This window comes from Tiliqua scincoides, chromosome 2 (genome assembly GCF_035046505.1).
Source record: "Tiliqua scincoides isolate rTilSci1 chromosome 2, rTilSci1.hap2, whole genome shotgun sequence".
Taxonomy (NCBI): Eukaryota; Metazoa; Chordata; class Lepidosauria; order Squamata; family Scincidae; genus Tiliqua; species Tiliqua scincoides.
Window position 1 is genome coordinate 155,251,737 of NC_089822.1, and position 27,884 is coordinate 155,279,620.

General features: G+C 46.8%; 1 protein-coding gene across 1 annotated transcript; it reads right to left on the bottom strand.

Annotated features, from left to right (window-relative positions):
- Positions 1-18,892: 18,892 nt before the first annotated feature.
- On the bottom strand, positions 18,893-23,658 carry LOC136638844 (CMRF35-like molecule 7). The gene is made up of 4 exons (XM_066612873.1): positions 23,640-23,658; positions 20,412-20,741; positions 19,931-19,985; positions 18,893-19,028 (listed from the first exon to the last, which is right to left on the bottom strand). Exons 1-4 carry the CDS (start codon positions 23,656-23,658, stop codon positions 18,893-18,895), a joined length of 540 nt encoding a protein of 179 aa, XP_066468970.1.
- Positions 23,659-27,884: the final 4,226 nt, after the last annotated feature.

Genomic DNA, 27,884 nt, shown 5'->3' on the forward strand with positions numbered 1-27,884 from the left:
TACTCTGAGCTATATTCCAGAGAAAATGTAGTCACCGAAGAAGCACTGAACAACATTGAGTGCCTGCCTGTGCTGGAAGAGCTTGACAGTGAACCAACCCTAGAAGAACTTCACGTGGCCCTGGACTCCCTTGCCTTTGGCAAGGCACCTGGAAAAGACAGCATCCCTGCCGAAGTCCTAAAATGCTGCAAAGAAATCATCGTCACTGAGCTGCATGAAATCCTCTGTCTCTGCTGGAGAGAAGGTGGAGTACCTCAAGACATGAGGGATGCAAACATCATCACGCTGTACAAGAACAAAGGTGACAGGGGTGACTGCAACAACTACCGCGGCATCTCTCTCCTTAGCGTTGTAGGAAAGCTGTTTGCCCGAGTTGTACTAAAGAGGCTCCAGGTACTTGCAGAGAGCGTCTATCCAGAATCGCAGTGTGGATTCCGAGCCAACAGGTCCACCACTGATATGGTATTCTCCCTTAGACAACTGCAGGAGAAATGCAGGGAACAACGACAGCCACTCTTTATAGCCTTCATAGATCTCACAAAGGCTTTCGACCTGGTCAGCAGAGACGGCCTCTTCAAGATTCTCCCCAAGATTGGATGTCCACCCAGGCTCCTCAGCATCATCAGATCTTTCCACAAGGACATGAAGGGCACTGTTGTCTTCGATGGCTCCACATCAGACCCTTTTGACATCCGAAGCGGAGTGAAGCAGGGTTGTGTTCTTGCACCAACCTTGTTTGGGATTTTCTTCGCTGTCCTGCTGAAGCAGGCCTTTGGAACTGCAACAGAAGGCATCTATCTCCGGACCAGATCAGGCGGAAAGCTCTTCAACCTCTCCAGACTGAGAGCAAAATCCAAAGTCCAGCTGAAATGTCTGCGTGACTTCCTCTTTGCCGATGATGCAGCTGTCACTACCCACTCTGCCAAAGATCTCCAGCAGCTCATGGATCGTTTTAGCAAGGCCTGCCAAGATTTTGGACTGACAATCAGCCTGAAGAAAACACAGGTCATGGTTCAGGATGTGGACTCACCTCCCTGCATTACAATCTCTGAGCATGAACTGGAGGTTGTCCATGACTTTGTGTACCTTGGCTCAACGATCTCCGACACTCATTCTCTCGATACCGAGCTAAACAAGCGCATCGGTAAAGCAGCTACCACGTTTTCCAGACTCACAAAGAGAGTCTGGTCCAACAAGAAGCTGACGGAACATACCAAGATCCAGGTCTACAGAGCTTGCGTCCTGAGTACACTTCTGTACTGCAGCGAGTCATGGACTCTTCGCTCACAACAGGAGAGGAAACTGAGCGCTTTCCACATGCGCTGCCTCCGACGCATCCTCGGCATCACCTGGCAGGACAAAGTTCCAAACAACACAGTCCTGGAACGTGCTGGAATCCCTAGCATGTATTCACTGCTGAAACAGAGACGTCTGCGTTGGCTTGGTCATGTCGTGAGAATGGATGATGGCCGGATCCCAAAGGATCTCCTCTATGGAGAACTCGTGCAAGGAAAGCGACCTACAGGTAGACCACAGCTGCGATACAAGGACATCTGCAAGAGGGATCTGAAGGCCTTAGGGATGGACCTCAACAAGTGGGAAACCCTGGCCTCTGAGCGGCCCGCTTGGAGGCAGGCTGTGCAGCATGGCCTTTCCCAGTTTGAAGAGACACTTTGCCAACAGTCTGAGGCTAAGAGGCAAAGAAGGAAGGCCCATAGCCAGGGAGACAGACCAGGGACAGACTGCACTTGCTCCTGGTGTGGAAGGGATTGTCACTCCCGGATTGGCCTTTTCAGCCACACTAGACGCTGTGCCAGAACCACCTTTCAGAGCGCGATACCATAGTCTTTCGAGACTGAAGGTTGCCAATACAAGGTCTACCCACATGGAAGAAGTGGCTCCAGAAGGCAGTTGGAATGGGAGCCCAAGTGTTACGTGAAAATCCCCTTTTTCCTTTTAAGTTGTGATTTTATATCTGGTTATGTTATTGTGGATTGGCATATCAGGCCAGGCAAACAAGCCCAGTTTCTAGGGACCCTGGTAGAAGTCACGGGTTTGCACAGACTCCAGCTCTCCATGCACACAGCAACAAAGACTTTAGCAGCAAAGTCTAAAGGGCAAATTGTTGTCTCAATCACTGTAAATTGTTGCTTAACTGTTTCCTATTGTTGTCTATTGTGTAAGTTTCCCTAGCCAGGGAAGCTAACCATTTGACCCATTTGAATTCTGCTGATAATAGACACCATGTCTCCAAATTCCCCGCAGGGGCAACAGAAAGCAAGCTACCCCCCCCTCCCCCAGGAGGCCAGTCATGGCTGATACCCAGTCATCCTTTTCTTTCATGCTCCACGTGTCCTACTGTGTGTAGTGAGCATGTGCATCCAGGAGGCCACATCCGGGTCATTTCAGGTCAGCAAAAACCCTTAAAAGAGAAAGGCTGCCATGTGCGCTCTCTCTCTGGCTGCCCTCCAAAGGCACAGGTCCTCCATAGGACTCTTCCCCCCTCCTCCCCCCAACTGCTTCCCAGGACAGTTAACTATATCTTGCGTCTGGAATCTTTTCCCTTCTATCCTACTTATTTCTCCCATTCTCCCCCATCTTAGTTAGCAACTGGGTTATGTAGACCAGGGACCCCTAAAATCCTTCCCTACAACCTATCCTTTTCTGATTCCTTCTCAGATGCACCAAATACACGGCACATGCAACCACCATAAAGCTAGGTACACAAGTACTAGAAACCTATACTTATCAATTCTCCATGTGCATTATGTTTACCTATGTGTTTTTGTAATAAAAATATAATCGTTGATTGAAAGTTATCTTTCTCCCAGTCTTCTCTTTAAGCTAAACAAGGAATTTCTTTGCATTATGCTGTCTTGTTATCTAGCCTGCGATCCTGAGGTTTCCAAAAGGGTAATATAATAATTCCCCTAAAAACATAACAGCCCTTTTTGGTAACACAGGTCTACCCATCAGGTTGATCTGGGCTCCAAGTCTGGACAGGAGCCTAGGTCTACCTGCCTGGAAGAGGTGGCCCCAGGGGGCAGTCAGAATGGGAGCCCAGGTCTACCAGGCAGGTAGATATGGGCTCAAAGTCCAGATGGGAGCCCAGGTCTACCCATTCGGCAAACCTTGGTCACAGAGGCCAAAGTTCAAACAGAAGCCCAAGTCTACCTGCCTGGTTGACCTGGGCTCTGGAGTTAAGGTAGTGCTCATGGCCCCTGTTGTGTATGAAAGGATTAACTACCAAGGGGAGGGTCTGTAGAACAGCTGAAGGACGTAAGAATGATCCCAGAACTCAGGAGTCTAGGACAGGTGGGAATGATTATAGGGAAATTGGGGGTGAAGTATTGGGATAGTTAGGTGAGGCTGTTGCCTTTGTATCTTTTCAGTGCAATCCTGGGCTGCACGTAAGGTACATTTGCACCTCCTCAAAAGTTAGCAAGGTCGGCGCGAAAAGGCATGCCAGTCTGCGGAGGCTGGCAGAAGCCTCCACATCAACAGTGGGAGAGAGTCTTGCATCAGCCCAGCTGGGCCAATGCAAGGCTCTGGGGTGGGCAGGGAGGAGGTGGGAGAGGGTGTTCCTGGGCAGGAGGAGGGCAGGTGGTGGGCGGCCCTGGGGGTGAGCGGGCAGGGAGCGGGAGGCAGGGTTGGGATCCAGCAGTTATACTGGATCCCAACCCCTGTCCCAGGGGAGTTTGGAGTGGCTTGAAGCTGCTCCGCTTTCCTTGGACTTGTGCCACCTCATGAGGTGGCGCAAGTCCGAAGAGACCTATTGGGGTCAGGGCGCCTTACCCGGAGTAAGTTTCCCCTTGCCTCTGTCTGAGCTAATTCTGGCCCCTATCCTGTGCTGGATAAAGCCAAGCCTCTTGGCTTGCCTGTTTCTGCGCAGGATAGGATTGCGCCCTTTGCCTTTTTACTGATGCAATAAATGGATTTTATGGACTCCATCTGGTTGGCATTTATTTTATGTTGAACCCACAATATAACACCCCCCCAACGTCACCTTGCCACCTTGTGCCACCTTGTGTGGCACCCGCAGTGAGCCATCCTCCCTGCTCCTGGCTTCACTAGCTACACCATTGCCAGAGTATTCCTTACAAGTACCAAGGAGAGTTGCAGTATAGGGGCATCTCTGCCTCTTACAAGCTGAAAATATTTTTTTTCCCTTATAAGACTTTGAGCAGCTTGTGAGTTGACACTTGGCCATTTCTTGTCTTTCTTTCTCTGCCTACATTTTGTATGTTGCTTGAGCTTATATTTTTCATCCCTGGGAATCACTGATAGAATTTGGCCCTATCTTTTTGCAGGTGTAGCTCAACTCTCAATTCATTCTTTGATTATGTCCTATCTCAGTTTTTGCAATAGTCTTCTCCCTGGTTTCCTTACACACTTACACACAAAGGTTCCTTGATGGCCACAATGATCTAATGCAGGACTTCTCAACTGGTGGTACACATATTGGGTGGGAATATTGGCAGTATTGGGTGGGATGCACAGCACTCACCGCCCAGCAGTGAGACTACAACAGGAGAAACGCGTCTGCTCCCTTGAAGCCTTGTTGGTCGACCTGGAGAAGCAGAGGCAGGCAGAGAAGGACCGTGGGGAGACTTCCAGGGACGATCAGGCTTCGTCCCACCCTCAGGCGTGCACCGGGTGGGAAGTCTCAGGGTTGGAGGACGTCATCCTGGAGAGGAGGCAAACAATCCCCTAGGGAGGACCCCTTCTCCAGGGGATGGGCCCGTATCCGAACGCACTCGGGATACTTCTCAGCGGGAGGGGGGTCGGGGGCTTCTTGTAGTGGGGGATTCGATTATCAGAAACATAGAGAGGGGGGTTTGCGATGGATGTGATTTTTTGGATGGGTGGATTTTTTAGCAGGGGGAGAGTAACTGGCCCTCCTCACCCCAGTAGTGTCTTTTCTAGTGGCTGTCTGCTGGTGTTCTTTTGCTTCTTTTTAGATTGTGAACCCTATTGGAACAGGGAGCCATTAGTTGTTTGATTTTTCTCTGTAAACTGCTTTGTGAACTTTTTGTTGAAAAGCGATATATAAATACTGTTAATAATTAATAATTAATGTGAGGACTGTATGGCTACTTGCCTGCCTGGTGCAAAGGCTGCAGACATCACTTCTCGTCTAGACAGGCTGGTAGATAGTGCTGGGGAGGAGATAGTGGTTGTGGTGCATGTTGGCACCAATGATGTGGGCAAGTATAGCCAAGAGGTCCTGGAGGCCAAATTTAGGCTATTAAGTAGGAAACTGAAAGCCAGGACCCCAAAAGTAGCGTTCTCGTAAGTGCTACCTCTTCCACGTGCAGGGCCAGCTAGGCAGGCAGAGATCAGGGGTCTCAATGCGTGGATGAGATGGTGGTGTAGGGAGGAAGGGTTTAGATTCATTAGGCACTGGGGAACGTTTTGGGACAAGCAGGGCCTGTACAAGAGGGATGGGCTTCACTTGAACCAGAATGGAACCAGACTGCTGGTGCATAACATTAAAAAGGTGGCAGAGCAGCTTTTAAACTGACCCCTGGGGGAAAGCCGCCTGGGGGAAAGCCGACAGGAGCCGAGGGGCATCCGGTTCGGGACTCCTCATCCCTATGGGACAAGGGGGGGGGGGGTTAGAGAACAACAAGACAAAGGCAGAGTAGGAGAAGAAATTGGGAATGGTAGCATGATGGGATGTGATAGACGGTTTGGCACAATGAGAGGATGCAGGGACAAAGGAGCTAATAAGCAGCCCATCCTGGGGCATTCCATGTACAAATCCTCTTATGCAAATGCACGAAGTCTCAAAGCAAAGATGGGAGAACTGGAATGCCTGGTGACAAGGGAAAACATTGATATAGTGGGCATAATGGAAACCTGGTGGAATGAGGAAAATCAGTGGGATACCTCAATCCCGGGCTATAAACTCTACAGGAGGGACAGGGAGGGGCATGTTGGAGGTGGGGTGGCCCTTTATGTTAAGGAAGGGATAGAATCCAGCAAAGTAGAGATTGAAGGTGGGTCCGAATCCACCATAGAATCTCTGTGGGTTAAATTACCAGGCCTCTGGAGCGATGTAGTACTGGGGACGTACTATTGTCCTCCAGATCAGAAACCGAAAGGGGACCTTGAAATGAGGAAACAGAGCAGGGAGGTGACAAGGAATGACAGGGTTGTAATCCTGGGAGACTTCAATTATCCTCACATCGACTGGGTCAATTTGTGTTCTGGTCACAAAAAGGAGACCGGATTTCTTGACATGTTAAATAACTGTGCCTTAGAGCAGCTAGTCATGGAGCCCACCAGAGGACAGGTGACTCTGGATTTAATATTGTGTGGAACTCAGGACCTGGTTAGAGATGTCAATGTTACTGAGCCATTGGGGAACAGTGATCATGCTGTGATCCGTTTTGACATGCACATTGGGGAGAGAATACAGGGTAACTCTCTCAAAAATCCTTCCGACGAGCGGACTTCCCTCAAATGAGGAGGCTGGTTAGAAGCAGATTAAAAAGGAAGGAAAAAGAGTCCAATCTCTCCAGAGTGCATGGAGGCTGCTTAAAACAACAGTAATAGAGGCCCAGCAGAGGTGTATACCACAAAGGAAGAAGGGTTCCACTAAATCCAGGAGGGTGCCCGCATGGCTAACGAGCCAAGTTAGAGAGGCTGTAAAGGGCAAGGAAGCTTCCTTCCATAAATGGAAATCTTGCCCTAATGAGGAGAATAAAAAGGAACATAAACTGTGGCAAAAGAAATGTAAGAAGGTGATATGGGAGGCCAAGAGAGACTATGAGGAACACATGGCCAGCAACATTAAGGGGAATAATAAAAGCTTCTTCAAATATGTTAGAAGCAGGAAACCTGCCAGAGAAGTGGTTGGCCCTCTGGATGGTGAGGGAGATAAAAGGAGACTTAGAGATGGCAGAGAAATTAAATAAGTTCTTTGCATCTGTCTTCACGGCAGAAGACCTCGGGCAGATACCGCTGCCCAAACAGCCCCTCCTGACCAAGGAATTAAGTCAGATAGAGGTTAAAAGAGAAGATGTTTCAGACCTAATTGATAAATTAAAGATCAATAAGTCACCGGGCCCTGATGGCATCCACCCTAGAGTTATTAAGAAATTGAAGAATGAAGTTGCTGATCTCTTGACTAAAATATGCAACTTGTCCCTCAAAACGGCAACAGTGCCAGAGGATTGGATGATAGCAAATGTCACACGGATTTTTAAATAGGGAAGGAGGGGGAACCCGGGAAACTATAGGCCTGTCAGCCTAACATCTATACCGGGTAAGATGGTGGAATGCCTCATCAAAGATAGAATCTCAAAACACATAGATGAACAAGCCTTGCTGAGGAAGAATCAGCATGGCTTCTGTAAGGGTAAGTCTTGCCTCACAAACCTTTTAGAATTCTTTGAAAAGGTCAACAGGCATGTGGATGCGGGAGAACCCGTGGACATTATATATCTGGACTTTCAGAAGGCATTTGACATGGTCCCTCACCAAAGGCTACTGAGGAAACTCCACAGTCAGGGAATTAGAGGGCAGGTCCTCTCATGGATTGAGAACTGGTTGAAGGCCAGGAAACAGAGGGTGGGTGTCAATGGGCAGTTTTCACAATGGAGAGAGGTGAAAAGCAGTGTGCCCCAAGGATCTGCTTTTCAACCTCTTCATAAATGACCTGGAGACAGGGTTGAGCAGTGAGGTAGTTAAGTTTGCAGACGACACCAAACTTTTCCGAGTGGTGAAGACCAGAAGTGATTGTGAGGAGCTCCAGAAGGATCTCTCCAACTGGCAGAATGGGCAGCAAAATGGCAGATGCGTTTCAATATAAGTAAGTGTATGTATTGGCAACCTTCAGGCTCGAAAGACTATGGTATCGTGTAAAGTCATGCATATTGGGGCAAAAAATCAAAACTTCACATATAGGTTAATGGGTTCTGAGCTGTCTGTGACAGATCAAGAGAGAGATCTTGGGGTGTTGGTGGACAACTTGATGAAAGTGTCGACCCAATGTGCGGCTTTCTTTATTTCTTTACTCAGCGTGTGGTTGGTCTGTGGAACTCCTTGCCACAGGATGTGGTGACAGCATCTGGCCTAGATGCCTTTAAAAGGCGATTGGACAAGTTTCTGTAGGAAAAATTCATTACGTGTTACAAGCCACGATGTGTATGTGCAACCTCCTGATTTTAGAAATGGGCTATGTCAGATGCAAGGGAGGGTACCAGGTTGCAGGTCTCTTGTTGTCTGGTGTGCTCCCTGGAGCATTTGGTGGGCCACTGTAAGATACAGGAAGCTGGACTAGATAGGCCTATGGCCTGATCCAGTGGGGCTGTTCTTAAGCAGTTGGTGCTGGGCATCAGTTCCGATTGGAGATACTGTGGGAGCATCCTAAGGTAAATTACACCACCAGATGGCTGTGCAGGCTTTTGGAATGGGGGGAGGTGTTCTGGGGTGGGGGAGGGCAGGGCAGGAGAGGAACTGGCCTAGGAGTGGGGTGGGACCAGCAAAGTCCTCCTCCATCAGATTCTATGTTTGGGGCTGGAAAGCCCCACACAGAGGTTCTCAATAGCCAGCACAGATGTGAGAAGCTCCATTGTGGGGCCCGGGGCTTTCTTTGGGAGAAGGGGATGAAAGTCCCTTCCCCCAAGGAGACTTCCAGTGGCTTCCTGGTGCCTGTGGGGTATAGCAGTCGCCATTTTGGCACTGATGTTCTTCCAGGTGCCAGGAATCATAGGACTAGGCTGTTACTTCCTAGCAAATGAGTTTAAGATTGAAACCTAACCATATTAACCCTGCTATTATCTCCTCTGTTCTTTGTCTTCCTATCTTCTTAATGGCACCTCTTTGCTCCAGTCTTTCTCTCACTTCTGTTTTATTGTTTACAGAGTTGCTAGATGTTACTCTTCCTGACTAATTTCCTCTCCTTTACTTCCTTTCTCTTATGTGGTGTCTTTTGGAGGCTGTGAACATGTTACTTTCTACAGTGGTGGCTCCAGTTTCTGCAGGGCCCCGGAGAAAAGCCCTGCAAGGTTCCCCCATGATACGCTCTCTCCATGCTTTGGAAAGTGCGACACCTCCCGCCATGATGTGTGAGAACTGGACAGTAGATGGATGCAAGTCCTCTTCTATGGTGCCACCTATGGCTGCAGCAGCAGGAATGAAGGAAGACTTTTGCCTGTCTGGGCAATCATGGGGTGTAGTCACAGTGACATAGAGTTCTCTTTCTTTCCCCAGCGTTATTTGACCATTCCACCACTGGCCACCACTGTCCATGACCTGGCCACCACTGTCAAGAAAATCCCTGTAAAAGAGCCATTGTTCATCCTCGGCGATTTCAATGCTAGAGTTGGTGCTGATAACAGTTCATGGCCCACTTGCTTAGGTCAGTTTGGCACTGGGAGGATGAACGAAAATGGCCAACGCCTGCTAGAGTTTTGCTGTCATCACGGTCTCTGTGTCAGCAACACGTTCTTCAACACAAAGCCCCAACATAGAGTCTCTTGGAGACATCCAAGATCAAAGCACTGGCACCAGCTCGACCTGATCCTCACCAGACGCTCCAGCCTTCCCAGCATCAAGATCACACGCAGTTATCATGGTGCTGCCTGCGACACTGACCACTCCCTGGTGTGCAGCAGAGTGAAACTGCAAACAAAGCGACTGTATCACACGAAAAAGGAAGGAAGACCTCGCATTGATACCAGCAAGACCCGGGATCAGAGAAAAGTGGAGGAATTTGCACAAGCGCTTGAGGAATCTCTTCCAGGCCCGGCCGACGCAAACGCATCCAACAGATGGGAACATTTCAAGAATACCGTTTACAACACCGCCTTGTCCATATTCGGCAAGAAGACCAACAAGGCGGCAGACTGGTTTGAAGCCCACTCTGAGGAGTTGACACCAGTCATTGAGGAAAAGAGGAGAGCTCAAGCAGCATACAAGGTCTGTCCCAGTGAGCGCAACCTGCAGGTCCTCCGAATTGCTCGCAGCAAAGTCCAACAGACTGCCAGGAGATGTGCTAACGACTACTGGCTCCAGCTCTGTTCCGAGATACAGATAGCAGCTGACACGGGCAACATCAAGGGGATGTATGATGGTATCAAGCAGGCCCTAGGTCCAACACAGAAGAAAATTGCCCCTCTGAAGTCTGCCACAGGCGAGGTCATCCAGGATCGGGCGCAGCAGATGGAACGCTGGGTGCAGCACTACTCTGAGCTATATTCCAGAGAAAATGTAGTCACTGAAGAAGCACTGAACAACATTGAGTGCCTGCCTGTGCTGGAAGAGCTTGACAGTGAACCAACCCTAGAAGAACTTCACGTGGCCCTGGACTCCCTTGCCTTTGGCAAGGCACCTGGAAAAGACAGCATCCCTGCTGAAGTCCTAAAATGCTGCAAAGAGATCATCGTCACTGAGCTGCATGAAATCTTCTGTCTCTGCTGGAGAGAAGGTGGAGTACCTCAAGACATGAGGGATGCAAACATCATCACGCTGTACAAGAACAAAGGTGACAGGGGTGACTGCAACAACTACCGCGGCATCTCTCTCCTTAGCGTTGTAGGAAAGCTGTTTGCCCGAGTTGTACTAAAGAGGCTCCAGGTACTTGCAGAGAGCGTCTATCCAGAATCGCAGTGTGGATTCCGAGCCAACAGGTCCACCACTGATATGGTATTCTCCCTTAGACAACTGCAGGAGAAATGCAGGGAACAACGACAGCCACTCTTTATAGCCTTCATAGATCTCACAAAGGCTTTCGACCTGGTCAGCAGAGACGGTCTCTTCAAGATTCTCCCCAAGATTGGATGTCCACCCAGGCTCCTCAGCATCATCAGATCCTTCCACAAGGACATGAAGGGCACTGTTGTCTTCGATGGCTCCACATCAGACCCTTTTGACATCCGAAGCGGAGTGAAGCAGGGCTGTGTTCTTGCACCAACCCTGTTTGGGATTTTCTTCGCTGTCCTGCTGAAGCAGGCCTTTGGAACTGCAACAGAAGGCATCTATCTCCGGACCAGATCAGACGGAAAGCTCTTCAACCTCTCCAGACTGAGAGCAAAATCCAAAGTCCAGCTGAAATGTCTGCGTGACTTCCTCTTTGCCGACGATGCAGCTGTCACTACCCACTCTGCCAAAGATCTCCAGCAGCTCATGGATCGTTTTAGCAAGGCCTGCCAAGATTTTGGACTGACAATCAGCCTGAAGAAAACACAGGTCATGGTTCAGGATGTGGACTCACCTCCCTGCATTACAATCTCTTCGCATGAACTGGAGGTTGTCCATGACTTTGTGTACCTTGGCTCAACGATCTCCGACACTCATTCTCTCGATGCCGAGCTAAACAGGCGCATCGGTAAAGCAGCTACCACGTTTTCCAGACTCACAAAGAGAGTCTGGTCCAACAAGAAGCTGACGGAACATACCAAGATCCAGGTCTACAGAGCTTGCGTCCTGAGTACACTTCTGTACTGCAGCGAGTCATGGACTCTTCGCCCACAACAGGAGAGGAAACTGAGTGCTTTCCACATGCGCTGCCTCCGACGCATCCTCGGCATCACCTGGCAGGACAAAGTTCCAAACAACACAGTCCTGGAACGTGCTGGAATCCCTAGCATGTATTCACTGCTGAAACAGAGACGCCTGCGTTGGCTTGGTCATGTCGTGAGAATGGATGATGGCCGGATCCCAAAGGATCTCCTCTATGGAGAACTCGTGCAAGGAAAGCGCCCTACAGGTAGACCACAGCTGCGATACAAGGACATCTGCAAGAGGGATCTGAAGGCCTTAGGGATGGACCTCAACAAGTGGGAAACCCTGGCCTCTGAGCGGCCCGCTTGGAGGCAGGCTGTGCAGCATGGCCTTTCCCAGTTTGAAGAGACACTTTGCCAACAGTCTGAGGCTAAGAGGCAAAGAAGGAAGGCCCATAGCCAGGGAGACAGACCAGGGACAGACTGCACTTGCTCCCGGTGTGGAAGGGATTGTCACTCCCGGATTGGCCTTTTCAGCCACACTAGACGCTGTGCCAGAACCACCTTTCAGAGCGCGATACCATAGTCTTTCGAGACTGAAGGTTGCCAATACAATTTGACCATTCTGTGATGCCCCAGAGCCTGATGCTGTGTTGGGGGAATGAGGCATTCTGGAACAGTAAAAGTGCACTAGGTGAAGGAGAAGAAGGTCCACTGCTGCTGCTTCTCCCCTAGGAAGCATGTGGTGGTGGGGAGCAGCAGCAGCAGCAAACCCTCATTGCCTCAGAAGTTGGCTGGGCATAGACCACTGGCTAATCCCTTCCAGTTTCTTTCTGTTTTAGTTCTGCTCCACACTTTGCAAGATGCTAGAAAAATGAACAATCAAACAGTCAACTAAGTAACCTTTAATGCTGATCTGCATTCTTTCATTTTATTGAAACAATAATAAATGGATATACAAGGCAGAAAGGCTAGTTTGCTGCATAGCAAGACAGTTTCCAGGACCTTTGCCAGCAGATACATTGATCTGTCACTAGATGGCTCTGTGTGCTACAAAGAGCTCCAGACTGTGGAGGTTTCATGATTCTATCTGAAGAGCAAGGAAAAAAATCTGGATTTTTCAGCTTCTCAGCTTTTTCAACATTTGCAGCTGTAAAATAAAAAAGGGACACATTAATTTCTATTAGACTCTTCCATATACCCTAATGTCTTATTCACTAGAACAGGGGTGCTCACACTTTTTTGGCTCGAGAGCTACTTTGAAACCCAGCAAGGCCCGGAGATCTACCAGGGGGGAAGGAAGCGTCTGACAGACACCCCCTTTAATGTATGGAGCCCCTGCTGGAGTCTAGTCAGTTTCGTCAGTTTTGTTGCTGCATGCCTGAAGAGCAGCTAAAGTGTCAGTTTCAGTGTTAGTTTAGTGTCTGCTAAATATGTCAGTTTTGTCTAGTCACTAGACGAAACTGACATATTAACAGTTTGGAGAGACAGGGCTCCGCGATCTACTCATTTTGCCTCGCGATCTACCGGTAGATCACAATCCACCTATTGAGCACCCCTGCACTAGAAGATCCTAAACATTAAAGAAGAAAAGTGTAAATATGGCATTTTCATCCTTCCTCCTCCTCGTTCAAAAACTTTCCTCTCTTATGAGCATAAGCTTTGTTGCATCAATGCATTCAAGCCTCTCTCATTGATGGAGTGAGTTGCAAAGCTCAGGTACCATCAGCAAGCCAATTCTTTGATTTGAGACTGAAGTAGAAGTCTGTCTGCCCTGGCTATTTGTGGCTCTGAATCTGTCTGATGTTCTCATGACAATGGGAGAAAGAGAAATAATATCAGTCGCTACCCACCCACACATCCCATGACAAGTTCCTTTTTATGTATTTTCACTGCATGAAGTATTTTCCATACAAGTTTTCTCTTTGGTGCAGCAAGAGCTTAGTCACACAGTAAGTGCACTGAGTTTCTTGTGCATACACAGGAGGCTCCTGTTTGGCTCAACTGAGAGCTCACAGACTGCTGAGGGGAATTGACCTGCTAAGGGGGAACTGACCTAGACAGCTAGCAACAGGAGCTGGCAGGAAAGAGCAGTAGAATTGGGGGAGCAGGTCTTGGGCAGCAAAAGATTTGGTCACAGTCAACCATCCCCAGACCTGGGAGCAGTCCCAAGGAGCACAGGAATTGTCCAACAACATCCAAAAGCCCCAGCCTTTTCCCTAACAAAACCTGGGGCAAGTCACAACCACGAGTACGTACTCTCTTCTTCTAGACTTCCACTCTCTGATCATCCCGACTCTCTTGCCTGACCCTAGCACCACTTGTTTGCCCACCCAGTATCAGCCTGGGAGGGACTAAAAAATGAAGCTGGCTGGGATGGTGTTAGCACTGCCTGTTCACTGGGATGCTCTGGTAGTGTGGAAAGCTTAAAGCTTAACCCCATTCAGGCAGGTAGGTAGATGGCTCTGCAGGGCTGGAAAGAACCTTCCTAGTTTCTCTACAGTTGACAAAGATACAGTGGGTTTCATCCTGCAGCTCCCTACCTGCTGTGTGCTCACTTTGGATGTCCCCTGACAGTTTTGATAATGTAGAACTTCACATTATGCTGGTACGTCAGTGACTAGCACATAATAATGCCATTTGCTCACTACTCTGGGAATACAACAATTTGGTCTCATCATACGCTGTTAGTATTAACTGCACTGGCTCAGTTGTTATTCATGTTTTAAATGTTGGGTAGTTCCCAATGCATTTGAGATATAAGGCAAAGAAAGTAATACTATTTCATATCTGGTTTCTGCACACATTTCCTAGAAGAGTGAAATGTGGAATAGCAATATATTCTTCAAACAACATTTGATTGCTTTCTTTACAGCAGGGGTGTCCAAACATTTTGGCATGAGGGCCACATTATCTCTCTGACATTGTATCGGGGGCCAGGAAAAAGAAAGAATTAATTTACATTTAAAATTTGTATAAATTTAAATGAATTTATTAGAGATGGAACTTATATGAATGAATGCAGGTCTTGCAGTAGCTCAAGGCTTATAAAAGGCCTTGCACAAAGCGAGGCCAGCCTTTCCTTTGCTGCCACTGTTGCATCACAGATGTGAAACAGCAAGTAGTGGAGGGAGCCCTCGTCCCACAGCTCAGGTGAGAGGTCAAACAGTCATCCTCATGCTGAGAGTAGTTGGGCCAGCACAGGCTCCAGCAAGTCTCCAGAGGGCCAGAAGCTCATTGAAGACTGGGGGCTCTTCGAGGGCCAGATTGGGAGCCCCCGAGGACCGCAAGTGGCCCCCGGGCCGGGGTTTGGGCACCCCTGCTTTACAGTAACAGACACAGTGCTACATTACAGACACACACAGATATGAATCATGCCAGGCTTGTCCTCTGATCTGGTTTAAAGTTAAGACCAGGGCTTTTTTTTGAATGAAGGGGTGGTGTATTTTAAATGCTAGTCCCTTCAAAGAAAGATGCCTATCACAAATATTGAAAGGATTACTAGAAGGCAAAAAAATCTTCAAGTTGACTTTGGTTAAAATATAATGATCACATAGAAGATGATGTCAAATGGGCTGGTACATTGACAGACTGGAAAAAAGTTTCCCCAGAAAGGGAAAAGGTGAGGGAAAGAAAAAATAAAAAACAATTGTCACTTCAGCTGCAAAGGATTTCTATGGCTTGTATGTAGTATGGCTTCTATGTAGTAATAACCTCTGTTCAAATGGCTTGGTAAAGATTCCAGATGTACCTCACTCTGTGAGCTTCCTGGAGAAGAAGCCCCTTGCTGGATGCAAGTGTAAAGAGTTGGTGCTTCCAACACCCCAGTAAGCTCAGATAAGGAACTGTGTAGGTGGAAAATTGTTAGCATTTTATACTGTTTTGGAGTTTGTCTCCTTTAAGCCGTGCTATGGTGTTTCCAAAGGTTGTTCAAAAATTTCCGGTTAGCTGCAGAGCTAAAGTCCATGCATGAGATTCTGCAGCACCTCAGGGCCAACTGCTGGCATTTTGAATGATTGCAAACCCCTTTTTCTACCAAATTAACCCATTTCCACCCAGCCCACAGGTGTACACATTTGATCCCTGTTGCGTATATACAACACAGGGCAGAAATGGCTTAAATTCTCTTCTTTTTGCTTGTTCATTTGGTTTTGTTATCCCTTTTTCCTTTTATCAGACTTTTAATAAACCATTTACAGTTTACCCTTGAAACTGCCTGGTCCCTTGTATGGGAAGTTCAGTGAAATGTAACATCCCCTCTCTCTGCAGGCACTTCTGTGAGAGTGATTTTGATAGAGATCCTGAGGTTCAGTATTGTTCTAGGAGGGGGAGGGGTTCTGCCCAGGGTGACCTTCTGGCTAGCCTGATCTCTTGGGCTATTGGCAGCAGATTTAGGCCCAAATCCTAACCAACTTTCCCACACTGACACAGCTGTGCCAGTGGGGCATGTGCTGCATCCTGTGGTAGAGGGGCAGTCACAGAGGCGTAGCTAGGTCATTTGACACCCGGGGCCCATAAATTTTTGTCACTCCATATAACATAATTAATTAATTGATTATTAATTATATTATTAATTAATTAGTTTGCATTTTTATGCCACCCTTCCTCTAAGCAGCTCAGGGTGGTGTACAAGGTTCCTCACCTTATTTCGTCCTCACAACAACCCTGTGAGGTCGGTGAAACTGAGAGATAGTAATAGTCTTGACATGAAATAAATAATAATACAGGTGCAGCCCATTTATCCACGGATTTTTTATCTGCAGATTTGTCTCAACGCAAATGGGGTGGGGGTACTGAAAGTCACACACACCTTTGCCTCCTTTGCCCTGAGCTGGCATCTTGATCTGTTTCCAGGCAGTCCAAAACACTTCAAAAAGGCTCTGCCTCGCCCAGGCAGGGAAATAACCCGGGAGCCCTGGAAGAGGTTCCCCTTGCAAAGGAACAGTAACACTCCTGGAGCCCCTGAACCAGCAAAGAGGCTGAAGAGGGGAAGGGGGGGCGGAAAACCTCTGTAGCCAGAACACATGCAGCAAGGTAGAGCTCTCTCACTCACTCTCACACAGGAGCAGGTGTGGTAGCAACAAAGGGGATTGCTTTAAAAAACCCAGGGAGTGTTTGCCAAATCCCCCCATTGAGATGGTGTAGGCAATCACTGACACAAGCAAACCCCCCCCCCATAGTGCAGGTTATCACGGACACAAGCAAGCCTTCCCACCAAGCAAAGCATGAGATATAGCCTACAATCTTTTCCACACTTTCCTGGGAGTAAGCCCCATTGACTTGAATGGGGCTTACTTCTGACTAGAAATGCATAGGGCTGGACTCTTAAAAGATCAGCATTCCAACCTTGAAAGAAGCTGGCAGCTGGCAACAGCTAGGGCTGAGTACAGAGGGGAGGGAATCGATAACAGCTTCCTTAGTTTCCCTCCATCCAGAAGTGTCAGGCTACAGCATATTTGCTTAACTCTATGGAATTTAGCACAATGCGTTTTTTGTTAATCGTGTGGAATCTGGGAATGGAACTAATGCGGATAAATAGGCTCCACCTGTAATGGCCAGAAAATAAATGCAGTGAATATTTCCCCATAAACCATGGATGAAATTCTACATCAAATGGTAAATAACATGATGGTATTATTCCTAAAAACGATTCACAGAATTTTTGTCACTAGGGTGTCACCTCCCCCATGTCTCATTGGCCTGTTTTGAGTTAAGGCAGTGGTTCTCAAACTTTTAACACTGAGACCCACTTTTTAGAATGACAATCTGTCCAGGACCCACCAGAAGTGATTTCATGGCTGGAAGTGACATCATCAAGCAAATTAAAATAATTATAAATAATTAAATTACAGAACAGATAATTAAATAAGGGGAAGCTAACCCTGTTTCACCAAGTGAAGTTTCTCTGTAGCCTGCCTGCAATACCCCCCCCACACACAAAAAAAAATCAGTGAGATTTTCAGCCCTCCCCAGTGCCCACCTTACCAGCTCAAGCCTCTATTTTATTCTTGGGGGGGGGGGGTGCTGCCTTCTGAAGCAGTTGTTGAACTCTACTTTCATCAGATTGGGACCGTGCAGCTAGCCTTGCCTTCCCCTTTGCCTGACTTGACCAGCAGCCAAGGCATGTTTGCTTACTCATGAGTAAACGTGACCATGTGGCTTACTTTCGCTTTCCATAGGGCTCAATATATTCACCTGCTTGGAGAGAGGGATTTCATTCTTAGGTGTTTTTTGGGGCAGCTTTCATTGGATAGGAACCATTCTGGTGTCGTTGGATTCCTCTCAGCCTGCACTTTCCGATGGACTAAGGCACATTTGCCTACTCTTGAGTAAATGTGCGATATGGCTCGGTTTCACTTTCCATAGGGCTCCAGGCATTTTTTGGTTTTTTGGCTATAACTTTTGAAAGAAAGGAGTTGATTTCTTCTTTTTTTTTTCCATTGCATTCAGCTGGAAATTCCGCATCCAAAAGTATATAGTATGATGGTATAACCTCCATGATGTTGGGTACTTTGTGTTGTCACTCCCAAGACATGATAAAAGTATAACCTCCATGATGTTGGGTACTTTGTGGTGTCACTCCCAAGACAGACCACCACCACCACCCCCCGCCCCTCACTCGCTATGCCACTACAGAAGCCTTCTCAAGATAAGGGAATGTGTTGAGGTCTGAACCCAGGAAATCACTCAGGTCCTGTGCACAGGAGGGAATGTAACAAACGCTGTGGTGAACAGACAGTTGTAACAAGTAACAGGGAGCAGCTGTTCCTGATTGCTGACTCTGTGCAGCTGAATGTGGGTGTGCCTTGTGCATATAACAAGGCCACAGACAATCACTCCTCGGTGAGTGAGGGGGTGAGTGAGGGTGAGCATGTAGGGTGGTGAGTGTTAAGGAATAGGAATCAGGATGCCATAATGTGTGTTGCTGTATGACTGACCAGTGTTGCTGTAAATATCCTTGTATATAATATATCTTGGTGATGGAACCTAACTCTCATGTCAAGTGCCTCTTTGCCTTCTGAGAGTTTGCCTTGGACATCAGCCTCGAGTTTCTGTTGTGCTGCCGTTTGATTTTGCTCTGCTGGAGACTCCTACACTCCACCCCTAAACCTCCCCGCAACAGAATGTTTGTTCCCTTACCTTGGAGCTGCATTGCCCTTAACCCGGTACTGGAAAGTTGGTTAGGATTGTGCCCTCAGTCTATCAAGCCTTTTCCCCAGTAAGCTATGTGCCCAAACTGGGGAAAGAAGACCAAACTCTATTTAAGATAACAACCTAAGATCACCAATAACTGTCACAGTCTAAGATCTCTGATTGTGTGTGTGTGTGGACTGCCACCCATGCATTCAAACATGGCATGCAAGGTAATCTGGGAGTTCATTGAGTGAATGAAATCAAATGGCATAGTTACCATTATACATGACCACTTGAAGCTCTTCTCATGTCACAGGAATCTTGGCATTGGAGACTCTTCCTCTCCTACTCCATATATGTACGAAAACCACAGCAACTATCATGGCTAAGAAGATGGGAATTTTAAAGGCCAGGAGCATGACATTATTGCTTGACTGAGTTCTAAAAAAAGAAAAAGGGGAAAAAGACACATTGGTCTGATGAATTCACTCCCTATTGACAAGCAAGCCAAATGAGCATAAATAAACCATAAATTTATTTCTAATCTGCCCTTGGATCCTTATGTGGAGAAAGGTAGGTCTTTCTCTACACCAACATTTTTGGAAGAGGTGATAGTGACTAAGATGTAGATTTTGGTCCCTGTGATGCCAGACCAAGACTTTCTGACACCTGAGTCAGTATGCCAAATGCTGCCCTCCTTACCTAGTGATGTATCAATTTCTGTTTCCCCAACGCTCTAGCCCACCACTCTCTTCTGCTCTGTCCCCCCCCCCAATCATTTTCCAATCCAAGGAACTGAAGGAGAAGCAGTGGAAGCAAATAGGCAGACAGAGGAGTACCACCCACACCAATCTGCTGCTTGGGCAACTACTCCAGTTGGCCTCATGGGTGGGCCTGTCCTGGGTCTCTAGCATTTAGCTACAATAAAGTTTGGCACACAGCCGTGTTTACCATCCAGTTACAATCATAGGCTACTTGAGGAAACTTCCTCAGTTCACATGGGATATAAATGATTCTGGTACCTTTCAAATGCCTTGGTAGTTGGGGTAGGGTTGCCTGTGCCTTCTGTTGGTTGTTCCTTATTTTCAAAATGATTTAAGGAAGGGAAATCTGTAGTGAAGAACAAATGCTGTCAAATCCTATCCTAGAAAATCTGAAAACTATCCATATTTCTGTATTCATTCATTCAATTTAATTTAAAAGGAGATCCCAAAATGTGTCCAGGCTGACCCCAAGGTGCAGGAACTGAGGGCTGATCTTGTAATATGTGAATTCATTAAATAAAAGGAAAGATGCTAACTGCATAATGGGCAGATGGCTGAATTCCAAATCTGTGCATTCACCCATGGCCCAGTCCGCACCCCATCTCCAAGGCTGCTAGAGTCATATATGTATAATCTATGCTCAAAAGAAAAATTATATGCTAAGGTCAGGCAAGTTCTACATTGAAAACTTGTCTTTTTATAAAACAGAAGTTGAGGTCCTTAAGATGTTGAAATCTGTACCCAACCAAGACTCAGTTAGAACAACCCAGTCCTAGTGTGAGACAGAAGAAACAGTGCATTGACTTCCTTTATTGGCAGAGCTGGCCCTACCATGCAACAGGGTTGTAGATTGGGATTTTTGGATTGCTTAATTCTATGCATGTCTCCTCAGAAAAAAGTCCCATTGAGTTCAGTGGGGCTTGCTCCCAGGAAACCATGCATAGGATTGCAGCATGCGCATGTGCCCATATTGGGCGGTGCAAACTCTCCCTTTTAGTCAGGGATGGGGAGAAACTGGCCTACTCACTATAACAGTAATTATGGGAGACGGAAGGTGTACCTGCAGCAACTTTGACTTCCACAGGGTGCCAGATGTCGTACTGAGTTTTCTCTACTCCGCAGAGATACGTCCCAGCATCCTCATTTGTGAGGTTCTCCATGGTCACCTTGAAGATGCGGAGCGCATGGTCGTCTTGGATGGAGATTCTGTTCTGCTTCACCTCTGCCTCTGATCCTGTTTTCTGGATATGGTGGCCACACTGTCTATGGCCTGTTTCTTTGCACCAGTACTTGACAAATTCTTCGTAGCCTCTGCTGTATTGGCACTGGACAGACACAGAGCCACCAGCGGGGCCAGTCACTGTTTTAGGGCCCTTGAGTGCCCAACAAACTAAAGGAAAGGGGAGAAATGGAAAATAATTTTCTTCTAAAAACAATACAAAACAAGCAACAGAGCATTCTGGAGAAGGGGGTTGTTGAGTCCCACCAAGGTTGGCTCATCCATGAGGCTGACTGAGGCCATTGCCTCAAGCAGCAGATTAGCAGGGGGCACCCCCTCTGGCTCTTTTCCTCCCTGTAAAGAAAGAGGGAAACTGAGCAAAAGAGGAATTGTGGAGATGAGGAGGAGGATGGGCTAAAGCATTGCAGACATGTCTTCTCCTCTCCCTCTCCAAGAGGAAGAGTGGCAGAGGCAGCTACTGGACCCTGTACTACCCTGTACTGCAGGGTAATGGGGGGCAGCATTTGGTGCACTGCTTCAAGCACTAGCAGATCTTTGGCTAGCCTTGGGTCCCACTTCAGCCTCAGTAACTTGAATGAAATTAATTGCATTATTCTGTAAGCAAAAAGGAAGTTGGGCAATGTTAACCTTTATTGATGAAGCAACTGGATCCTGGGTGTTCGTATAGCCAAGGAGAGTCTGTTCTCATTTGAAACACAGGACAGGGCCTACTAACACAGCTTATTCCTCTGAGCTCTCCTCACCCTCTCCCCATCTTATATTAAGGCTGCAATCCTATACAGGTACAGTTTCCTGGGACCAAGTCCCATTGAAGTCAGTGGGACTTACTTCTGAGTAGACATGCATAGGTTTGCACTGCAAATTATATAAACTAAAAAAACAAGTAATAAAAAGTAAATTTTATTTACTTTTAGATAGACAGACAGATAAAAAATTAGATAGACAGACAGACAGACAAAGGCAGGGCTTTTCAGACTGGGACGTTGTGGCAGGGCCTGTTTTCCCTTAAGGGAAAGCTTATTATTATTATTATTATTATTATTATTATTACCAGAGTAAGTGTAGCGATCACTCCACTTTCACTTTTGAAGCATCAGGGAGCCCTGTGGACAGCCAGGCAGGGCTCCCCCGGGAGGCTGCAGGAGGCTCTGGTACGTGTACTCAAGCCCCTGCAGTCCCCCTGAGCAGCGCGATCCTGGGGATTGGGCCACTGCCTCCCCACTGCCCCCGCAAGAGAGTTTGAAAACCACAGGAATAAGGAATTGTTTTCCTTAAAAGGCATACATTTTTATTGAACATATTACAGTTCTTTCCTAACACTGGGTGGTTGTCAGTTCACCAGTAACCGAGTTCCCTCTGAAAGCAAAGAATAAAGTTACTAAAAAAATGCCCTGAGTTTGGTGTTACGTCATAAAATAAAAGGAGGACTTAGTATTTGCGGACAAATATGCACAAGGCCTCTCCTGGTAACCCAAAAGACCCATGTACCTCACCCCTGCATTAGGGTGTGATGCATCACAAAATTTGCATGAATAAATGATCTGCTCTTTACCAATACAAACAGTTGTAGTTTGTGATTGGATGATAGCACAGACCATATGCCTCAAGGTATACTGCTTGAATGACTATGCATTTAAAAAACTTTATATCTGGAATATTGCTAAGAGTTTAGTTATGCAAAAGACTTTTCATCGGCTTCCAGAGTCAACAGTCATCAGAGTCATTGGAAAAGACCATGCTCTTCCTCTGTGCATTAGTAACAAGGTAAGCTTGCTCTAACCATAGAAAGGATTCGGCTATGCAGATGTTTCCTCTAGCCTCCTCAACTATTCCCCATCTGTCTTGCTCGGAGGCCCAAGCACAAATGTTTTTCTCTCTGGTTTCCAGAGCCCACACTTTGGTTTGAAGAGTTTATCTTAAACAGATGGATAGATGCATTCAATACAAACGAAGTCTGGGCTGATGGCATTTGCCTTGTAAGTGGTTGAACTGTGGGAGGCTCTATGTCCCCATTCCATTCCCCCCCACCTCCACCTTCCTCTTGTAACTAGTGTGCCAACCCCAGAGCTGCAATTTTTCTCACCTTGGAAAAGAATCCATGTCCAACCACAGGTAAGCCTCATTCTTATTTTCTGTTCTGGAAATGAAATCTGGTTCACTCGAGTTATTTCCAGGAGCTTATTTCTTTTGCAACTCTCAACAACAAATCCTGCATTTAAAATATTGGTGGGAACTCTCAATTGTCTCGTTCAGAAGAGGCTGGTTTTTCACTCAGGGAGAAGTATCCAGGTCTTCCTCAATTGCTGAAACACACAATGATTAAGCTCTTAAGCAGAAAAAAAAGTGAATTGCAACCGAATAGTGAGACTGAAAAAATGCCCAGATTATGCAATCATTCCCACAGTGCATTAGCTGGCAGTTAATCTGAATTTTCAGCAAGGAAACAAACTGTTTCCAACAATATACTATGTAACATACCATGTCAGCAGGTGGTTACAGGGGTGGCCCACCAGTGAGGCCGAGGGCTTATCCTCTGGTTTCCACATACATCAGATTTGCAACTGTGACCTGAGACAATGCAGGTGTTGACTGTTAGCTCACTTGCTCAGCACAGAAGCAGCCTTTTTGGAACATCTCATTGTTTCATCTCAGATGCTGACAGATTGGCCAAGGGACCTTTTTAACTTTCCCATGATGTCCCTGTCTTTGACTCTTAGAAAAAAGTGGTGTGAACCACTTTGAATGTTGGAAAAGTGGGGTATAAATAAATAAATAAATAAATAGTGCCAACTAATATGAACTGCATTACTGAGGCAGAGTCCAAGAAGTATATAAACATATGAAGATGCCTTATACTGAGGTAGCCAATAGGCTTATCAGGCTCAATACTGTCTTCACTGACTGACAGCTGCTCTTCTCCAGGGTTTCGGCTGTGTTTCATCTCTTCCTAGCCCTGCCTGCCAGGGATTGAACTGAGAATCTTCTTCATGCAAAGACCCCTTAACAACTGGGCTCATTGCAAGGAGAGTTTCTACACCAGCACCAGACCTGCAGACAGGATATCCATGGCCGATGAGCGACAGATGGCTCCACATGGTCCAGCCGGACTCACAATGTGCATTATTATTTTCTGTGGGGATGCAAGGTCTCCTCTGGAAAATGTGGTTTGCTGCTTTCAATCTTAACAGAGCAGAGTCAGGTTCAGTTTTTCCATAGACTTTATTACAATGATGGCAACTAAGAAACAAAGCTGCCCCTTTCAGTTGACATGGACTCAATCCCTTTCTACGGCTCTGCCTTCAAAAGGCCTTGGGTGTTTTGCTTAAGCAGAAACCTTGAACATTGCCTTTTTAAAAAATTCCTTTACTAGTGAATTATAAAACAACAGATACCCTTGAACTTTGACTTGACATTTCTCTTAAGGTGAACTTAAGGGGCAGCAGCTCTAAAAATAACTTCTATTCAAAAGACTCATATAGGTTGAAAATGATGCTGTCTAGTTCTGCTTTCCCTTTTAGAAACTATGTTATTCCATCAAAGCAGCTGAATTCAAAAAAACACCCTGATGAATCCAGCTCAGTGTCAGAAAAAGGACATTGATTTAAATCAACCGAAGCTCTTGAACTCTGGTCTGAGACTATCTCTCTCTCTCTCTCTCTCTCTCCTTTTTTCTAGATGGAGGGACTCCTGGTCAAACATCATGTTCATCATTGAAATGGCCGCTCATCTGGTGGAAATAAAATGCATAAAACTAAATAGGTCAGTGCTCAGAATGTTGCTTTAAGGCAGTGCAATTAGATTTCATGCAGAAATGCTGAAGGATCTTAAAGAAATGTCTCCAAACAAAGAGGCACACCTGCATGCATACTTTGTGACACTGCTATATAGGAGCAATCCTGTGCAATAAGAAATGGGAATAGATAAATGGATGGACAGCAGAGCACTGAGAGCATGAATCTGGGTAACAAAAGTCACATTGTTATCTCAGCGAATGCAAAGATGTCTGCTGTCTGCTTACAACCATTATAATTTGAACCAAAGTGTAATTCACATGGAAGCAAATGCAGGAAATGAAATTAGAGTTCTGGTTAGCCCATCTGCTATAATTATGGATGATCTGGTTTAAGTCATGCACACGGAAGGATCATTGAATGAGAGATAGTGTATAGGCTCAATCCTATTGGGCTGATCTGCCTCCAGAACTGGTATTCCAGCGCTGCAGCATGTTTTATGGCTGTCACAAAAGGTAACACGGCATAGAGCGCAGCCAGGCAACCACCAAAAGTGGCAAGCAGCCATGGCTGCACATCAGCAGCCTGTCAAGGAACCCTGGCACTGGTAAGACAGTGGGAGGTGAGGGGAGGAAGGGGGTGGTTGGAATGGGGCAGAGAAGGGGATGAACTAGAGATGATGCTTTGACAATTTTAGTGCTTGGTCACTGTGCCATGTGATGAAAAAGATTGAAAATCACTGGTCTAATCCTTAAGGTGCTCTACTGCAGCAATGGCCCAATCCTAACCACTACTTGCACCAGTGGAACACTAGTTCTGCCAGCATGTGCTGTCACAAAAGTGCTGTAAAGTGCTTTGCAACAGCGCTGGTGCTGGTACAGATGCCCAGTGCTCTCACAGATAGGTAAGACTGTGTAATGGAAATGTGCAAGATCCTTTGAGGAGATAGAGAGTGGTGTCAACAGTAGCCCCTTGCTCTGGCAGGCAAGCATGGGGTAACACCAGGGCCTTAGATTGTAATGAGTGTGCTGCACAGCTGCAGCCACTTGGAGGCAAAAAGGCCCACAGGGATAAAAGCAGCACCTGGTGGAAGGAAAAGGGTGTGGGTGTAGAAGGAAGGAGCTTAGAGAGAGTGTAAAAGGAAGGAGCTTGGAGGAGAGAGGACTGACTGACAGACTGGTGGATTATTAATAGACTGAGGGGCTGACAGACTACAGGACCTGCTGTCTGACCAATGGACTAACTAACTGACTGGTTGACAGACAGACAGACAGACAGACAAATGAACTATTGTGGATTGCTGGATCAGAGACTGCAGACTGGTGTGTGGCTGCCATGTCCAAGATCAACTGAGAACCAAGGTGTTGCTGTGGTGGCTGGCGTGGCTGCTGGCAGGAAAGAGGAGGAAGGAGAACGTCTGCAGGTTGAACAGGCAAGCTACCCTGGTGGTGAGGTCCAGCAGTGCTGCAGCACATAGGGCCATTGGGAAAAAGAGGGAACTAATCAGCTCAGAGGGGGCATAAGTTCTCTACAAAGCTTGGAATGGGAATTTGCAAAACAAACTGGTGTAAAGGTGGAGGAGGATGGGTAGAGAGGGACTGGAATGTGGCAGGAGAAAGCGGTAATGGGTGCAGCAATAGGGGTGGACAGATTGGGCCCTGGAGGGGGTTGGATTGACGGCATCAGCGCACACTGTATCCTATTCCCCTTCCTGGATCTGATTTGCCAACATAAATCAATGAGGACTTTCACCCACTATTTAGCTGGTGCAGGTCTGCATTGACCCATTGCAGCTGCTGGGGCTTTAATTCTGAATGTAGGATTCATAGATACCAATCCTATGCATCTTTACTCAGGAGGTCATCCTATTGTATTCAGAGAGACCTCCCCTGTAGGCTTAGGAGTTCTTGCGACCTTAAGATAAATCACATTTTGGAAATGTGGAATGGAAGAATGAATGTTTTCTGGGAAAGTATTGTTTTTCTTTTCTTTGAACCCAGAGAAACTATCCAGTCTGTTTAAAAAGTCCTCCTTTTACCATTGCTCACAGGCTACATTTTCACACTTTGGAAAGATAAACCTCTTTAGTAGCTAGAAACAAGGTGATACACAAAGCGATTACTATCAAATGATATCGCTGTACTTGAAGGCATCACTCGGCTGCCCACGCTTGGTCATACTCAACAGCGCTACTTCTGCTAAGCTTCTCACCCTTTTACCGAAACCGTGACCTGATTTCACTGATTGTATAACAACACAGGGATGGAAAGCAAAATGCCTTTGCTTGTTCCTTTTCTCTGGTTCAATATGCTGTACCTCCTGGCATTTAGTCTTGAAGAAGGTTGCCTGCTCTCAAAGGACTAGGGTCAAGCTAGGGACAAAGGCTGAACCAGTCAGGAAAACAGCTTTCCTGTTCAAAAGAAATCCAAGATTGAGCATCCCTTCCCAGGAAAGGCACATGAGATGTGCTGCAACCAGAATACCAGTCGAATGTATTATCCATTCTGTCACTGCAAGTGTCCTCCAGGTGGCTTAGAATAGAATAAAAACAATAAGAGACAATTGTCAACAATGAACAAGATAATTTTAGCAGTACTAGATGACAAAAGAAAAGAATGGCAGCCTAAAGCTGTGTTCTTCAACCTTGGGGTCATGAAACCTCAGTTGTGGGCTCACTACACTCAGACCCTTCCTGTACACAGACAGTCCAGCCATGACACTATGTGCTGGGTGAAAAGAGTTAGGTAACAGGCAGGATCACTGCTCCATCTCCACGACTCTAACTTCACAGCCTTGTGCAGTCATGGAGTCAGCATTGGAAGCAATTTTGGATTGAGCTGGAGGTTTTGTGTACTGACTCCACAGCCCTCGGTCCAATTCCCTCACCTTGCTCCTTCTTCCACCTGGCCCTTTAAACAACATGTTCAGTCCCAGCATGCTCCACATTTCCAGCTTTGTTTAAAAAGGACAGAGCACCTAAGGCTGCAGTTTTCAAACTTGCAGGGAGTTTGAATCCCGCAGTAAGTCTTTGTGGGGGCGGGGGAGGCAGCAGTGCGCTCTGCCTCCGCAAAATGGGAAGCGGAGCGCAATCGCCCCACTCTCACTTTCCCTGACCGAGGAGCCCTGCAGGTGCTTGCACCCGGCTCCCAAACTCTGATCAAAACTCTGATCTTAGACCATCTGAGAGATTTTCTTTTCCTTCATGAACAAGATTCAGGATTGCCAACTTTTCAACAAACTTGTGTAGCTAGATCTTTAAAAGTAGCTTAATGCACAGACATTAGCCAGTGATGATGTTTCTCTCCATGATGGAAAAAGCTTCACCTACTAATTCCTGCAGCTCAAACTACTATTCAAAGCACAAAAGCAGCTCCGCTTTTTTCTTCTTCTTCTGATAATCTGGCAGGCCTAACAAGCCCTAGGGCTAGAAATGGAGTCTAAAAACAAAGTTTTTAAAAAAAAATTATCAGCATTTCTGAAAACACCTGGAGTCACTGCTACACAATATCTACAAAAGTGTTTGATACAGAAGGCCTCTTGTGCTCTGGAGTCAGCATCCTTA

Excerpts from the sequence above, each read along its gene's own strand:
- LOC136638844 (XM_066612873.1), bottom strand. Across the intron at positions 19,986-20,411 it reads GGAAGTCAAAGTTGCTGCAG|ATTATACATATATGACTCTA; the intron begins GTACACCTTCCG and ends TTTTGAGCATAG. Across the intron at positions 19,029-19,930 it reads GGGTGCGGACTGGGCCATGG|AACTCAGTCAAGCAATAATG; the intron begins GTGAATGCACAG and ends TTCTTTTTTTAG.